This window comes from Nymphaea colorata, chromosome 4, assembly GCF_008831285.2.
Source record: "Nymphaea colorata isolate Beijing-Zhang1983 chromosome 4, ASM883128v2, whole genome shotgun sequence".
NCBI lineage: Eukaryota > Viridiplantae > Streptophyta > Magnoliopsida > Nymphaeales > Nymphaeaceae > Nymphaea > Nymphaea colorata.
In genome coordinates, this window is record NC_045141.1 from 21,275,758 (window position 1) to 21,292,542 (window position 16,785).

The 16,785-nt window shown below is 38.0% G+C and overlaps 1 protein-coding gene across 3 annotated transcripts in view; it reads left to right on the forward strand.

The window, feature by feature from the left end:
• LOC116252095 (uncharacterized) overlaps positions 1–16,673 on the forward strand; it is a 28,803-nt gene extending 12,130 nt beyond the window's left edge. The window contains exons 1-23 of one of the 3 annotated variants that reach the window (XM_031626152.2): positions 5,419–5,588; positions 6,679–6,989; positions 7,120–7,188; positions 7,268–7,405; positions 7,518–7,635; positions 8,157–8,239; positions 9,161–9,256; positions 9,576–9,744; positions 9,857–9,999; positions 10,083–10,169; positions 10,300–10,485; positions 11,358–11,525; positions 12,022–12,142; positions 12,229–12,298; positions 12,490–12,577; positions 12,656–12,776; positions 13,008–13,201; positions 13,591–13,699; positions 13,895–14,056; positions 14,692–14,794; positions 15,172–15,345; positions 15,434–15,579; positions 16,101–16,673. In XM_031626152.2, coding sequence (XP_031482012.1) covers positions 6,720–6,989; positions 7,120–7,188; positions 7,268–7,405; positions 7,518–7,635; positions 8,157–8,239; positions 9,161–9,256; positions 9,576–9,744; positions 9,857–9,999; positions 10,083–10,169; positions 10,300–10,485; positions 11,358–11,525; positions 12,022–12,142; positions 12,229–12,298; positions 12,490–12,577; positions 12,656–12,776; positions 13,008–13,201; positions 13,591–13,699; positions 13,895–14,056; positions 14,692–14,794; positions 15,172–15,345; positions 15,434–15,579; positions 16,101–16,294 — 3,009 coding nt within the window. In that variant the 5' untranslated portion in view covers positions 5,419–5,588; positions 6,679–6,719 and the 3' untranslated portion in view covers positions 16,295–16,673. Of the gene's footprint in view, positions 1–5,418; positions 5,589–6,678; positions 6,990–7,119; positions 7,189–7,267; positions 7,406–7,517; positions 7,636–8,156; positions 8,240–9,160; positions 9,257–9,575; positions 9,745–9,856; positions 10,000–10,082; positions 10,170–10,299; positions 10,486–11,357; positions 11,526–12,021; positions 12,143–12,228; positions 12,299–12,489; positions 12,578–12,655; positions 12,777–13,007; positions 13,202–13,590; positions 13,700–13,894; positions 14,057–14,691; positions 14,795–15,171; positions 15,346–15,433; positions 15,580–16,100 lie in introns of those variants that run through there. The other 2 variants (XM_031626155.2, XM_050077270.1) reach the window with 2 other exon arrangements.
• The last annotated feature ends 112 nt before the right edge of the window (positions 16,674–16,785 follow it).

Consider the following 16,785-nt stretch of genomic DNA (forward strand, 5'->3'; position numbering starts at 1 on the left):
GTTTTATTTCCTTGAAGAAAATTTACAATCCATGACCCGAATATGAAAGGCTTTGAAGTTAAGTTTGTCAAATGATTCAAAGAGAAGATACTCAAAGAAAAGTTATGAATCGCCCAGTGAAGAAGGTCATAAAAAATGGCGTGTCTGGCTCGCTATGAATCTAATGCCCCAAGAATTGATTCAAAAAGTCAAAACAGAGAATATTTTTCAATGGAATAGAAGCAAGCTCTAGTGCTTGTATTGCAAGAAAACAGGTCATGTTCGAGAGAAGCGCTTGTATTGCAAGAAAACAGGTCGAGAGAAATGACGGGAGCTTGTTGGCAAGCCTTTGGAAGAGAAAACACAGTCTTCACAAGCTGATCATGCCAACTTTGTTACCAAAGATGATTTAGAGAAATTCTTTCAGAAGTTCTCTCAAACTATTCTTATCTCCTCTCATCCTATTGGTAAATCTATAGAAGGTAACAATCTTGCCATTTTTGTTCATTCCAGTAATTATGTTTGGGTCATTGATATTGGCACGGTTGATCACATGGCAAATGATTCATCAATATTGACTGCTATTGATAAAGACAAGAACAAATCTATTTTTTCAACTGATGGGTCACATATTACTATAGAGGGTACTGGTGAACTCCCTTTTTTTGAAAATGGACAGCCGACTAATGTTCTGTATGTTCCCAAGATCTCTGCAAACCTTATGTACGTTAGTAAAATCACCATCTAATTGTATGGCTGTTTTTTTTTTCCAAGAATGCGATTTTTTAGAATATGAAATGAAGAGGGAGAATGGTAGAGGTCATCAGCACAATAAGTTGTATGTGATGGAGCCTTGTGGAAAAAAGAACAAAGTATCAAACATGGCATGCCAAACTTGGACACATATCTCACAAGAGCATAAAGATGCTAGTTCATAACCTCATTGTAGATGATCATCCCTCTGACGCCTATGAATTATCAAAGTCCACTAGGATGTCATTTCAACCATCTAGAACGATCCTCTGAACTCTTTGAATTGGTGCACTTTGATGTTTGGGGTCATATATGTGGGTTACATGTACTATGTATCTTTCATTGAAGATAAAGCTTGTATGTAATGGATATTCTTTCTTTGAAATAAAAATGAAGTTTTTATTTTTTTTCAAGAATATTTTAACATGGTGAGCACTCAATGTGGAGCAAAAATTAAAAACTCTGGTCTTCAAAAGGTGGGGAGAATGTAAATCAAAAATTTGAGAAGTTTATGAAAAAAAAGGGCTACTACCTTAGCTCACTTGCGTCGGTACACCACTGCAAAATGGAGTTGTAGAAAGGAAAAATAGAAGCTCCTTACCGTTGCTCTTTCTCTCATAATTTGTATAAATGTTCATCACTGTTTTTGGGCAGACGCTATTGGTATCATTCGTTATCTTGTTAATAGAATTCCAAACTCAAGTATTGAAAATTGTATTCATCTTGAGTTACTTCAGAGAGTTGTTTCTATCTAGTGCATAAAGGTTTTTGGATGCAAGTTTTTTGTGCAAATGCAAGAAAAATTCAAAAATAAACTTGAAAAATGAGCTTTGAAATGTATTTTCTGTAGATACTCAAGCAGAAAAAGGTACAAATGTCTTGATCCAAACTCGAAAAGGTTATTTGTAACCCAGGATGTCAAAATTTTTGACAATGAACCTTACTAGGAGGTATTGATCCAGGGGAAGAACTAAAGCTCCACACCTAAACCGACGATTGATGCTCGTCCTTTAGTTGATATATTTGAAAACACCTCCACCACTTACCAAATCAAAAACGTCACCCCACTAGTGATCTTGTTGCATTTAAAAACTAAAACCAAATAAATGGTCCTCAATTATCTCAATCCAATGAAATCAATTATCATCAGACCGTCAAATAAAATCAAACAACTAAACAACCTCTTAGACCAACTCGTCCCTCCAAACCATCTAAGATATTAGCAACTTCTATACCTACGTATCAACCCAATACAACCATTACATAGGTAAATTTTTTACTCTTGACACCATAACCAATCCATACAAGTCCTGTATGCTGAACACTTATTCTCGCCTTGAGCTTCAAACCTATAAGGAAGTCTGTAGAAGCCCAAATTGGCAAAAAACTATAAAAGAAGAGTTGTTACCTTTAGGAAAAAATTAAACATGAGATTTGATTTTGCTATTGTCTGGTGGGTGACATGAAAAAATACCACACTAGTGATGAAACAATTGAACTATACAAATCCCGTTTGGTAGCTAAAGGTTTCACTCAAACCGAAGTAGTCAACTACAATGAGACCTTCACTCTAGTTGCCAAGATGAACACCATAAGGATCTTTCTCTCTGTAACATCCAACAAAAGATAAAAACTTGCTCAACATCACGTTAAAAATATTTTCCTTCATGAAAAACTTAAAAAGGAAGTGCACATAAAAATTCCTCAAAAGCAAAAAATGAAAAAAGGTATGTTTTTAGCTTAATAAGGCCCTATATGGCCTAAAGCAATCTCCTAGGGTATGGTTTTCACGCTTAAGCGAGGCTCTTATTAATATTGGCTTTATGTGAAGAACTGCATATTACACTATGTTTACTGCTCGGTCTTCAAATATAATCATTTTATTTGTGCATGTAGATGATATTATATTGATAGGTAATGGTGAAAAGTTCATGTCACAAATAAAGGCTTATGTCAACAAACTATTTGAAATTAAAGGTCAAAGAATTTTAAGGTATTTTTTAGGCATCGAAGTTTTGCATTTTGAACATGAAGTTTTTATATGCCAAAGAAAATATGTCCTTGATCTCCAAACAGAGACATGGTGTTTGGGTGCTAAGGCCATAGATGTCTCTCTTGAGATGAACTGCAAATTAAAGAAAGAGGAAGGAGAAAAGATTGAAAATATTCAAATCATCCAAAAATTATTGTAAAAGTTATCTATTTAAATGTCACTTGACCTTATATTACTCATGCAGTTCAGTCCATGCATAAACCACAGTCAAGTCATGTAGAGGTTGCAACAGAAGAATTTTGATGAAGCATGACCAGCTAATGGAAGTGATTGGGTATTGTGATGTCAACTGGGCAGGTAATCCAAACAATAGAAAATCTACATCATGCTACTATGTTATTGTGGGAGGAAATTTGGTGACTAGAAAAAGTAAAAAACAATCACCGATCAAGTGTAGAGGCAGGATATAGAGTTGTGACTTCAAGTACATGTGAGTTAATATGGGTTAAAGCACTGTTAAAAGATATGGGCATTGAAATAAAGGAATCTTTGAATCTGATGTTTGAAGCTGATGTGTAACAATATGGTAGCCATATGCATAGGAGCTAATCCAATCTTTTATGAGCATGCTAAACATATTGAAGTTGACTGTCATTTTATTAAAGAAAATGAAACGATTCAGACACCACATGACAAAAGCGAGTTTTAATTGGTTGATATATTCACTCGATCTTTGCTCACCAACTTGAGGGTGATACTGTTCGTGAGTCAGGGAATCAACTGCAAAATAGTAATTTAGAGAATCCGCTATTTTCGGGAGGAGATAATAATTGATCAGTTTCATAATCTCCATCGCTCTTTGTGGGATTCACAAAATCTAATAGGTTTTGTTAAGCCAAATCTTTAACGAATTCTTCATTATCTTCCATCTTGGGTGTCCATCTAGTTTTATATAAACTTAGTTATATCCCTGCGATAATGTATCTCCTGTGATAATATCAATGGAAAATAGAATGACTCCTTTTTTCTCGTGGATGTAGGCAAGTTAGCCGAACCATATTATCTCTTTGCCTTGTGTTTCCTATTATCCATGTTTCTTAACAACTTCTCTTGGTTCAGGCTGGTTCTTGGTCGACAGGGCCTAGGTTGGACATGGATCAGATCATCTAGTTCTTGCACCAGCATTTTGCAAATCACATCAGATCTGCACTCTCATGGATCCCTGCGCAACTCGAAAGCTGTTGTGTTCCTTTTCAATCCACTGTGAAGCTTGGCAGGTAAGATACTGACAGTTTGTGCTTGTCCTATCTCCTTCCCACTCCAACCAGGGAAAAAAAGAAAGACCAAATAAGAAAAAAGTGGAAGATAAGGAACTCAGTCTTCAATTGCCATTGGACATTAAGCAGAGCTTCCCGAGAGCTTCCCGACAACTTGTTATGCCGCAGACATGGAAAATCTTCTTCCGATTGTAATTTGGACGCATTTTTGTCATTTTACAAAGAACAATATGACCACTTTTGCCCTTATAAGAAGGGGTTTTTTATTTAGCCTCCTAGGGCATTTTGGTCATTAACTTCCTGCTTCCAACATTGCTATAACATATATATGAGCTCCCCAATAATTCCTCTACCTGCCAATGGCGGCTAAGGTGATTTGAATATCAACCTGAAAATTGGTGCTAGCAGCAACTTGCAAATTAATTTTAGGGGAACGGCAGGAAAAATATTAGATTATCAGAAACTTTATGGAATTAGGTGGAACCGAAAGCTAGAAGAAAGTCGATTAAACAAATTTTGGAAGTGGGGGTGGGTTTCATAAAAACTTGAAAAAATGAACTTGATGGAAGAGTTTCAAATAAAGTGCATATTCGTTTTTGATAACTTAGAAAAATGGTTTAAAATTTGCCTATACATTTAAATATTTTATTCAAAGTGAAACAAATGGAACGCAAGAAATGAGATGCACTGGTGACATCCTCTCTCAAACTAGACACGTTAGATGATGTGTTATGCACGTCTCGCTTGAGTGTCTCAAACACCCTTTAAACATGCAGCGTAATTAAATTGTAGATATTTCATCTAGAATTTTTTTCTCAAAAACCAATAGAATATAAAAGCAGAGAAATGATAGTCTTTGTCGTCTACTATGATCAATCAACCAGCGGGCTTCCGGTGTCACCATTCGTCTCTCCCACTTTCTTTATATATATATATATATATATATATATATATATATATATATATTAGAAATTAAAAATAATGATTCTGACCGTCCAAAATAACCCAGATCACTCATCCTTCATGAGAGATAATTGAAGAGAAAAAAAAAGAAAAATATGTCATCATTCATAATTAGTTCACATTTTCTTTCTTTTTTCAAAAATCCATCTGGATGAATCTGATGGCTCTTATGGAGTGAGCTGGTGAGCCATCATTTAAGTTGTCATATAATTTGTAAACACTATTTTCATGTTTTTATAGAGTATATTTCTCTCTCTCTCTCTCTCTCTCTTTTTGTGTTCTTTAGTGACTACTTGCTCTTTGGGTAGAAACTCGTATTACCTTGAAATGAGGTCCGCTTGTAAAATTATAAGAACAAAATGGGTTCTAAATGAAAATATTCCTACCAGCGGGAAAAATTAGAAGGGCCGTTGACAAATATTTGGTGCAATCATCTTCTTCTACGCAGTCGACGGCTTCTTCTTGTCCGAGCTCTTCCATTTTATGCGTCCGTTTCCTCCACGCTCCTCCATCTTGTACGTGTCTGTGCTTCAGGCGGCGGTGCTCACTTGTGAAAGATATCGTGATCTTGAACCGGAGTACCTTCGGTTGCTTTTGTTTTCCGCTGGACAATGCGTGATCTCGTAAGGGTCTCGGTTTTGCTGCTTCCCATTTGTTATTTGAATTGATTTGGTTGCTTTGTTGTTGCGATATCCTTTCTTTGGAACAACGTGGTTTCGGAGTATCAGAAAACCTGATCCTACCTGCCTCTTCTTCCTCTTCTTCTTTCTTTTGGTCGACTGATTTTTTGAACAAAATTCCGTATCGAGGATTGGTGGGCCGGTTTTCCAAGTACTTATTCTTCTTTTCTTGAAAACTCCGGGTAGTCATTGTTAAGAAACGGTTCTGCAACATTTACATTGTTTCTAGTCGATTGCGTTTCTACAAAATTTATGGCTACAAGGCTGTCTACATCAATGAGTGGAACTGCATTTAATCTTCTCTGTTTCCAGGATTTGACTTCCATCACGCGATTTGAGTAGACATAAAGTTATTCTGATTCTGGTTATCTCTGCACTAGTTAAACAACGAAAACCTTCAACAATTTTGCGGTTGCTGATGAAGTTCATGTTCGTAGCTAACTTGTCATAATGTCTCAAAAGATATTGCATGTTTGTGTGTGTAAATATTTAGGATGATATGTACAGCATGGGCATATAGATCTTTGATGATATCTTTCAAGTAGTTTGACTGTTTGACGCTAACAATTCAAACTCTAATTATCACCAGCTTTTGAGACGACCACAAATAACTTATATCCTAAGCCACAAAAGTGAAGCATTCGCTATTTTTATGGATGTTGATAAAATAAATTTGCATTAAAACCTAGGCCATTGCAACCGCATCAGCATTCTTGGCATCAAGTTATGGAAGAATTTGCTTGAATTTTTGGATCTCTGTGGAAGGTTATGTTCTGGAGAGTTCCTAGAGTTTTTCATTGAAATGATTAATTCTGCATTACATGAAGTACGTCAATAATTTTAAGTTGCTTGATATGTTAAGGATATGAATATGTTTTACGTTTTAAGTAATGCTTGTTATGTTTAATAGCTTACCTCTTGCTTAAATGCTGAACTGTTACTGTAATTGTTTCAAAGCGTTACTAATACGTGACCAGTCTGAGAAATGGAATATCAAATTCAACAAAGTTCCTGACAAGAACTTTGTGTGCAGAATCAGATCTTAGAAAAGCAGCGAGGAGACTGAAAAATCTGATGGATGCAGATCTGTTGACGCCTAGGATGGCTAAACTTGAATGTGAAATGAATGCAACGGACAATAAGCCTAAAAGGATGGTTTGCCAGCCTATTATTGGGGAGGGAATTTTTAGATTTGATTGTTCTGAGCATACGAGGGATGCAGCATATCCTAGTTTTTCATTTGCTAATGTTAAAGATAGAGAAGCAGATATCACAACGTGCAGGTCACCTGAATATATTCCAGTTTACCTGCATTCAAATGGTCAACAGATTGTTACGGTCGAGGTCTGCAGCCATTCTCTTCAATAGGACCAATACATCAATCACGTTCTTTGTCATTATTTAACTGTATTCCGTGCGCATATATTTGGATCATGCATTGAGATTTGTTTTTTTCTTTCCTTTTTTTCTAAAGCTTCCAGTTGGAACATTTTTCTATGGGACCGGAGAAGTAAGTGGGCCACTAGAACGAACTGGCAAAAGAGTAAGAAAAGTTCAAATTTAACTGCATTGATATTTCTAATTTGCTAGCGTTAACTGTCTAAATTGTGATCATGTTTCAGGTGTTTACATGGAATACCGATGCCTTTGGTTATGGATCAGGAACTACATCATTGTACCAATCACATCCTTGGGTCCTAGCTCTTCTTCCAAATGGAGATGCCTATGGAATTCTTGCTGATACAACTTATCGCTGCGAGGTCTATTTTCTATTTTTGTTCTACTCAAGGCTGTAACTTCATACTTCATAGAAGATCGAAAATGTTGACCCTTTCTATGCATTTCTTAGGTAGTTTGCAACTCCCTTTGCAGGTTGATCTATGTGAAGCATCAATGATAAGATTCGTCGCTCCTGCCGTGTATCCTGTTGTGACATTTGGCCCATTTGCATCTCCTTTCCAAATTTTGGCATCTCTGTATCATGCAATTGGTAAATAGGCTTTTATTGATTTGCCAGGCTCCATCATATATTTCTGATAGAAAGTAACATCTTCTAATATGATTCTTATTTGGCATTTTCTTAGTTGGTCAGTATGGATCCTTGAATTTGAAACAATTTTTTAGCACTGAATAAATTTCATGTCTTCAGTGCAAGGTGTATCATGGAATTTTCATTATTCTGCTAAATTACAGCTTATAATAGCTTCATTTGTATGTCATTCATGTTTTCAGCCTTCATGTGGGATGTGGACTTGCTGCGTTTCCCGCTTGAGGGATTGCAAGACCTGTATGCTAGCCCATCTTTGGGCGTAAACGGGATTGGATAAATCCCAATTTGACAAGCTTGGTCTAACTAGCTGAGGTGATGAGTAGGTCAAGTGAAGACCACATAAATTGATATGATTGTGAACTTAGCCAAATCAACTTCTTGGCTAACCAAATCAAATATTGTTGTTCTTGTTTCAAATTACTGATGTATGTTGTGTCTTTTTAACTTTACCCCTTCTACAGGAAATGTGTTTATGCCTCCAAAGTGGTCTTTAGGTTATCATCAATGCCGTTACAGTTATGGGTCAGATGAAAGGGTTCTTAAGGTAGGTAAATTTTCTTGCTAATGTGCACATTCATGCATTAAAACAATTTAATACAAATTGAATAATTGAAATAACTTTATTTTTTGCTTCACGTGAACATTCAAGGAAAAACATTTACGTTGGACACCTAAAGAGGACATCATCTAATTCTAACACATCCTTTTCATGTTCAGAACATGTTATTTATGCATAACTTGGAGAAATATTTTCCAATCGTAAGTAAACAATTATTGGTTGCAAATGTGTCATCTTCTTTTTGGTTACGTTGCCTCCTCTCTCTAGGTAGTAGCACATGCACAATGACCAGCTTTAAGAGTCTAACTGCTTGTAAGCCAGTTTGACTAGCAATTTCTAGCACTACCACGTCCTAAGAGCTAATAATCTAGTAAAAAAAGAGCTTTTGATAGAAAATACAAAGCAGAAACAAAAAAAGAGAAGAAGAAAACATAGATTATGCTTCAAGCATAATTTATCCATCTGGTAAGTCCTAACAAGTGTACTTTGCCTCATAATTGCAAAAGCACAATTTTGTTACACTGTACCTTTAATATAAGGAAGTAGTTAAGACGAGTATTTGAAATTATTCTTTAGGGGAGCACCATGTTCCATGAATCTGTCCCAACCTTTAGGGTAGATTCATGGAACACTTGCTTTCCAAACAATGCAGCATTGCTGCTACCTAGGGGATTACTGAGAGTACAACATGAATCTTATCGGACTCCGACAGTGGTTACTGGGAAATGCTGATTGCTGAAAACATAATGCCTTTGACAGTGGTGCTAGGAACAGGTTCTGCATTTGGTTGTTGGTTTTCGATTTATAAACAGTGTTGTATTAGAAGTGCATCCTTCACCATCAGATCTTTGGACATCTACTGTACCCGTCTTTGTTTTGCATTCACTCTCTTCTTGGCATGCGCAGGTGGCCAAAACATTTCGTGAAAAAGGTATCCCTTGTGATGTCATGTGGATGGACATTGACTACATGGATAGCTTCCGCTGTTTTACATTTGATCAAGTATGCTGTTCTTTTCATCCACCCATTTTGATACAAGTCATCGTTCGGCTATATATTTTAGTACTTTTATCACTTGAACCCACCTTCTGCCATTGAACCGGATGGCAGTGAGCCAATGACCAGCCACATGCGTTTGATACTATAATCTGTCTTTAATGGTTACTGGTGTTTTTGTGTCTATAAGATGGTATTTGATTATTATGTTCTGTGATTTTCAGTTTTAGTTATTTTCTCTGCAGCTTCTAGTAATCTGTACAAGAAAATTGTTGAGAAGATTTAACATCTAAATGTCTGATTTTTTCTTCAATTTTCTTGCCAGGAGCGTTTCGCAGATCCAAAGTCTTTGGTGGATAAGCTCCATACAAGTGGCTTCAAAGCTATCTGGATCCTTGATCCAGGCATTAAATGTGAGGAAGGTTATTCTGTTTATGATAGTGGCTGCGAGAATGACGTCTGGGTCTTGCAAGCAGATGGAAAACCTTTTGTTGGTAATGCCACTTAAAATGCGTGGGCTGTTCCTATACGTTTACATTGTGGACCAAGAAATGTTTGTTGTTTGTTGCATGTTGCTCAATATTATCTCTCGTGCGTACTATTTAGGTGAGGTGTGGCCAGGACCGTGCGTCTTTCCTGATTTTACGCAAGCAAAAGTACGTCACTGGTGGGCTAACTTGGTTAAGGATTTTATCTGTAATGGTGCTGATGGCATATGGAATGACATGAATGAGCCCGCTGTCTCTAAGGTGACATTGCTACCATGCTTCACACTCTTGGGCAGTTTTGAAGATTATATTGTTCCCATTACGGATTTCTGTCCTCTGTTCAGGTTAGAACAAAAACTATGCCGGAGAGCAACATCCATAGGGGGGATAAGGAGCTCGGGGGCTGGCAGAGCCACTCACATTATCACAATGTAAATCCTGTAACCTTAAGATGGAATGGTCCAGTCAACTGGAACATAAGCCTATAATCCTTTTCTGATGCTGATATGTATATATACCGATGCAGGTGTTTATGTGTTCTAACAGCTTAGTTATGTACAGGTTTATGGAATGTTGATGGCAAAGTCTACATATGAAGGAATGAAATTGGCTACCAGAAAGAAGCGGCCTTTCGTTCTAACAAGGGCTGGTTATATTGGCAGCCAAAGATATGCTGCTACATGGACTGGAGACAACCTCTCCACTTGGGAGCACTTGCACATGAGCATACAGATGGTTCTTTCCTTGGTAAGTGCGGATCATAATGAACTATCCCAGATACCATGTTGAATACTCTACTGACCACACTGCCAGATGACAAGATATCCCCGTCTCCGGGGAAAATTCTCCCGGTGAACGACCTTCCTAGTACGTGCTGGACGTTGGCACGAGAGCTACTTTAAATGAGACTGGACGAAGTGCGTCAATTTCTTTTTCTATGCAGAAAAAAACTGAAGCCTAACACCGCAAAGATCAAAAGTGATAAGAAATGACACGTGTTCGCCAAATTGAATCAGACAGATGAAACAAGGAGATAAATGATACATGATACATGACGGAAACTTACTCAATAGGCTCTCTAGGACCTACATTGGGCTGGAGAAAATGATACATGACTCGAGCCTTGACCGCCTGTGTTGCGAGCGACCATAAACGTTAAAAAATCCCCATGTAATGCATCACCCTTCCTATCATGTCTTGAATAGGTTGAACAAAATCTTAACGAATTTTTATACAGGGGCAACAGTTTAAGTTAATTATCTGATAGTTGAGCATGTTTCTTTCATCGGCTGTGGTTTTGACAATGAAGTTCTCAAGAATTTTTGTTCAAGGCCAATAAGAGCTCGCTTTATCTGGTCAGCGGTTCCAGTTTAAGAACTGCAAGTTGAACAGGTGAAAATATTTCTCTTAGCATAACCTGGCATTTATCCATCTGATTCCCTGCTTGCAACCCCACCACTGCCCACAAAAAAAAAAAAGAAAAAAAAAGAAAAGGAAAAATGAAAGAAAAAATGTCCTATGGGTTTTTGTTACTTGTATATTTGAGTTGGTTTTTCTGATCAAAATGGAAGAAGAAATTATATAAAGCACACAAGTTCTGTTTCTCCTCTCCTGTTTAGGGGCTAAGTGGACAGCCATTAGCAGGACCGGATATTGGTGGTTTTGGTGGGAATGCAACAGCAAGGCTTTTTGGAAGGTGGATGGGGATCGCTGCCATGTTTCCGTTCTGTCGTGGACATACAGACTCTGGAACTATCGATCACGAGCCATGGGCTTTTGGCCAAGAGGTTTGTCCTGAGTTCATACTATTTTAAGGCTAGTCCATGACTGCATCATTTATTTCACTTTCTTAATTGTCTATCGAGTGAAACGCTACTCCTTCCGTCAAAAACAAAGCCTGTCCAAAATGGATCAGTTACTGTTTCTTGGGATATCAAGCTGCACTTCATTTATTAAGCGCAGGGTTCTTAAAAAACTAATCAACTTTCACAACTTTTATGATCATAATGTGATTTAGTGGACCGAAAGCTACGTCCAAAATGATAATTAAAATCGTAAAAGAGATCTTCCATGGCATCTATTATACGGTTTCTTATGTTTGGCTTGCGGTACTTTAGGTAATGTTTATTTCTTTTGTTAATTCACGAAGTGATTTTTACATTATCTTTGCATTGGTCTTGTTCCTTTCTACATATTCCTCATTTTCATTTTGTTTTCTCCTCTTTTCTTTGTTTGTGATAAGCTTGCTGTGACAGAAAACTAACTCATTTTGTTATCTTCTAGTGTGAGGAAGTGTGCCGCTTGGCACTGTTGAGGCGCTACCAGCTTCTACCATACATTTATACTCTGTTTTACATGTCTCATACGAAGGGTGCTCCTGTTGTTGCTCCAATTTTTTTTGCAGGTATAATCAGCGATTTCAGGAAGCTGTTTTTTGGCACCTGATGCTGTGGAACTATGTAGATCTAATGGAACTTTCTTCTTTTGCAGATTCTAAGGACAAGAATTTGAGGAAAATTGAAAACGAATTTCTTTTGGGATCTATATTAGTATGTGCTAGGTATCGCCCTTCTGTTCATTTCAGACGCATGAGATACTGCTTATATCCTGATACCTGATCTTGTGCAAGTTCCTTTTATGTAAACCTCGTAGAACTGATTTGCAGTTACTTTTTCATCTGAGTTCTTGTCTGTGGCCTTATTTTAGTTTCAATGTAGAAAGTAACACTATCTCTCTTGGTACAAAATGCAGCACTCTACCAGACAAAGGATCGAACCAGATACAGTTTGTCTTGCCAAAGGGAAGTTGGTTGCAGTTTGATTTTGGGGATTCACATCCTGTAAGTGTTTCCAGTTGATTGGGAAAGTTAAGCTATCGGTGATTCTGATACTTTTCTGGCGTTTCTTGAACAATGCAGGATTTGCCTCTGTTGTATCTACAAGGTGGATCAATTGTTCCTGTAGGTCGTCCCATTCAGTACGTTGGGGAAGAAAGCCTATCGGATGACTTAATTCTCATCATAGCCTTGGATGAACACGGTAAACTTGAGAGTTGTTTTACAAATTTAGCTCGTTCCTCTCTGTACTTGTGCTGATTGATCATTTTTTCAAAATCCTAACTACTCTTAGGTGTGAATATTACTTTGTTTGAAGATCTCTTTTTGTTTGACATGAAAGGGACATCATTGGCCTTAGTATATGGGTACAACCTGTTTCTGAACCTTAACCTCTGTCTTTAAGTGTGACCTAGAGCTGTATCTTGCCCAACAGGAAAAGCAAATGGTATCCTATACGAGGATGCTGGCGACGGATATGATTTCTGTGAGGGCGAATTCCTTCTATCTTATTATGAGGCCGAACTTAAATCTTCAGTCGTTACGGTCAGAGTATCCAGAAGCGAAGGGTCATGGAGAAGACCACGACGTGCTTTGCTTGTCCATTTATTGTTGGGCTTTGGAGCAAAGGTAGGTTCTGATTTTCAAACTGCGTTCAGTGGGTGGGAGCTGCTTGAAATTCGCAAATATCGGCAATATTTAAAAAACTTATAGCGATAATATCACAAAACATTTGAAAAAGGAACTTTTATCGCACTATTTCTGGTATATTGACATTCCAATTTCAAGCAAAGACATCATGCCATCTTTTTGATATTTAATGACTATGTTGAACTTGCATGAATGTTTCATACCAAAATTAGTAAAGAAGCCATTATTTCATGAAAATTTTTAATCATTCTTTTATGTGTTTAAAATTTTAAATTTCTCAGGTTTTTCTGAGAATAAATTTCTTATTAATGCCCGTGACAACTCTCGCCCAACGCTAGTATGCTAAGAAAATTAGTTGCCTCTTGCAGGTTGACGCTGTTGGTGTGGATGGAGAAGAATTGGACATAGTTATGCCACCAGCTTCTGAGATCTCCAGCTTATTAGCTGAAGCCGAAAGCCGGTATAGAGCGATGATGGGTATGCTGCTGCTTTCTTCCCATTTTAGGTAGTTATATGACATGTTTCATCCGGTCCTCACTTCCTTCGTGAAGTTACGAAATTTGTCCTTCTAGCCTTTACGTTCTGAATTGTTCTTGCTTTTCCAATTTCCAATACTTAGTTTGTAGCTACTTTATGGATTTTTATTCAACTTCTGGCTGCCATTTTATGCAGAAAGTGCCAACCCAATTCCAGATTCTCAGCCTCCGGAGCTTCTTCTATGCAAAGGAACAGAATTGTCGAGGATTCCTGTTGAACTCGAGAGCAGTGATTGGGTACTTCATATAGTCCCTTGGATTGGGGGTAGAATAATCTCCATGTTGCATGCTCCTTCTGGTATGGTTCATATTTCTACATATGATGGACTTTAGGATGAGCTCCTGCTGTAGACTAGTCTCTATTTCCATGCTAGTGCTGGTATAATTTGTGCATATATCTACATATGACGGACTTCATTATGAGCTCCTGCTTAATCTCCCCGTCCATGCTAGTTCTGGTATAATTCGTGTATCCATTTACTATGCAACCCATTACGTCGTGTTATCTCTCCATTACTGAAGCATTTCGACTACATTAGTCAAATGCCAAACCCTCGTAAAATTTCCTGAACGTAAAAAGGAAGAAAATTGATGGCAGCAACAATTTTATGGCGACGAGGGAATGGGTTTGCAAACCAACCACACATCTGGCACAGCAAAATGCACTAAGAACCTGCCCAAGCAGCACGAACTTGGATTGCCGGTGTGCAGTTTGGGTTATCTTGGACCATGAGAATATAATCCTGACAATTCGTGGTGTTATTTTTCTTACGTCGTGCAAAGTTGGTTTCGACCCTTACTAATTGTCTAATCTTGTTTTCCTTGCCTTTGATAGCCTCTATCGACACGTTTTACTCAAAGAGTAGGCAACGTTGCGGCGCTTCTGAAACTTATGGATCCTGTTTAGCTTCTGATGAGCATCGTTTTCTACAGGGATGCAATGGCTTCAAGGTGAGATTGAAATTGGTGGATATGAAGAATATAGTGGAGTTGAATATCAGTCTGCTGGCCGCTCAGAGAAATACTCTGTAGTTGCGTGAGTTTTGAGCTCTGTTTTCTCTTATACATCATATCGAACTAAAAAAAGACCAGAAGTTTTTCCTGTAATCGTCCAATTGGCGCCTACTTTTTCACATACAAGTGTCTCCTCGTTCCGGAGACCTCAAAGCACATCCAGTTTCTGACCGCTTTCCTGATTGAACATGTCGACTCCTCGGTCCTTTGTCGCAAGACGGACCGGGGTTCTACATGAATTCAAGTTGGCTCATGTGTAAAACCACGAACCTCCTATGGCTGTCGTCATCCTCTGGCCCATTAATACTTTTTGCTGGTACCATCAAGGCTCCATTGACAAGGCATCTTCTTCGTATTACTTAGGTGAATCTGATTATTTGTGTTTTCAATTTTGAACAGGAGGAATCTTGAGCAGCCCGACGAGGAAGAAACCATCAGTTTAAAAGGCGATATTGGAGGCGGACTGGTTCTTCTCCGATGCATTTCACTTCCAAAAGAAAAACCAGAGGTTTTACGAATCAGCTCTAGAATCGTAGCAGAGAATCTTGGTCCTGGTTCCGGAGGCTTCTCAAGGTATGAAAATTGGTTTTCTGTTCATCATATTGTGGTTCGTTATGAACGGTGAGAAGTTACTTGAAAGAGGTTTCCTTCTGGATATTAGGGTCGTTTGTCTGCGTGTGCATCCAACATTTACTGTTCAGCATCCGACGGAGGTTTATGTTGCATTCACTTCTATGGTTGGGTCTAAGTTTGAATTTCGGCCGGAATCCGGTGACCTAACCTTTGAAGGAGACGGCCGTCCAAATGGTAAGTTTGTTACAGCTCCTATTATATTAGACAACTTTCTGGCTTCATTGATGCTTTAGGATTTTGGGTACGTAAATTTGCTGCGTTGTTCGTATTCGACAAGGGTGTTCGTGGGGTCCTTTCATTTAGCTCCTGGATGAAGCTAGCGTTTATGTGCTTCCGATTTTATCTTCTTTTGTTAATTTTTTAATAGATGCAGCTAGAAACAGAAAGAAAGGGAAGAAGAAGAGAAAAATAGAAAAAAGTGAACAGAAAAAAAGTAGAGAGAGAACACGGAGGTGGTATGGGAGAGAGAGAGGGGGTACCTTGTTCATCGTCACTTAGTTTTTAACTTTCCCACCACGAGCGACTGCTATAAGGAAAGAGAGTGAGATATTGTCGTTCCATCAGGGTCTTTCTGTGAAACTGTATATATATCTGCCATGAAATCCGTATCTGTAACTTTCTTTTCTACATGTTTCCGACTTTGCAATTTTGCTGCTTTCATTTCTTATGCTGTAATCTTCCTGAAATTTCCACAGGAGAATGGATGTTGGTCGATCGACGTGCAGGTTTTGGTCTGGTTAACAGGTTTGATAAAGACGATGTGCAGAAATGCATGATTCGTTGGAGGACAGGTATTTGTAACTTGGAGCTCTTCTCTGCAGAAAGACCAGTTTCGAAGGATGCTCCCTTGCAAATTTCTCATGAATATGAGGTAATACCTCTCCAGTAGAGAGAGAGCAATAAACATATTTTCAGTCAAGAACGAGTAATCAATCTTTGGGGCAACCTGCTCGTTCATTTATATGCATGTTTATTAAAGAATAAGGCCCTTCTTCCTTAGATGCTGGGATCTAGCAAACATTTACTGTTGATTCGTTGTTTACTTCTGTATCGAATTGTGAGAGGGGTACTGGTATTTACCTCATGATTTACTGCATGAGAAATTGAAAGAGGCTCTCAGAATCCTCTTGTTTTGTTGATCAATGGGCCAATGATTTTGGACGAAATCTCACAGTATGAGAGATGTATGTGATAATCTTCAACAAAGAGACAGGATGATTAATGAATATGTTGCCGAAGTGGATCGAACTTGAGACGAAATGACAATGATTGGCCTGTTTCATTTCCTTTATTTCTTTCATCTGTTGGCTAATTTCATGCATCACCGTGATGCTCTTTTGAGTAAATCATGGGAATTACCTGACAGATTTAAATAGTTCG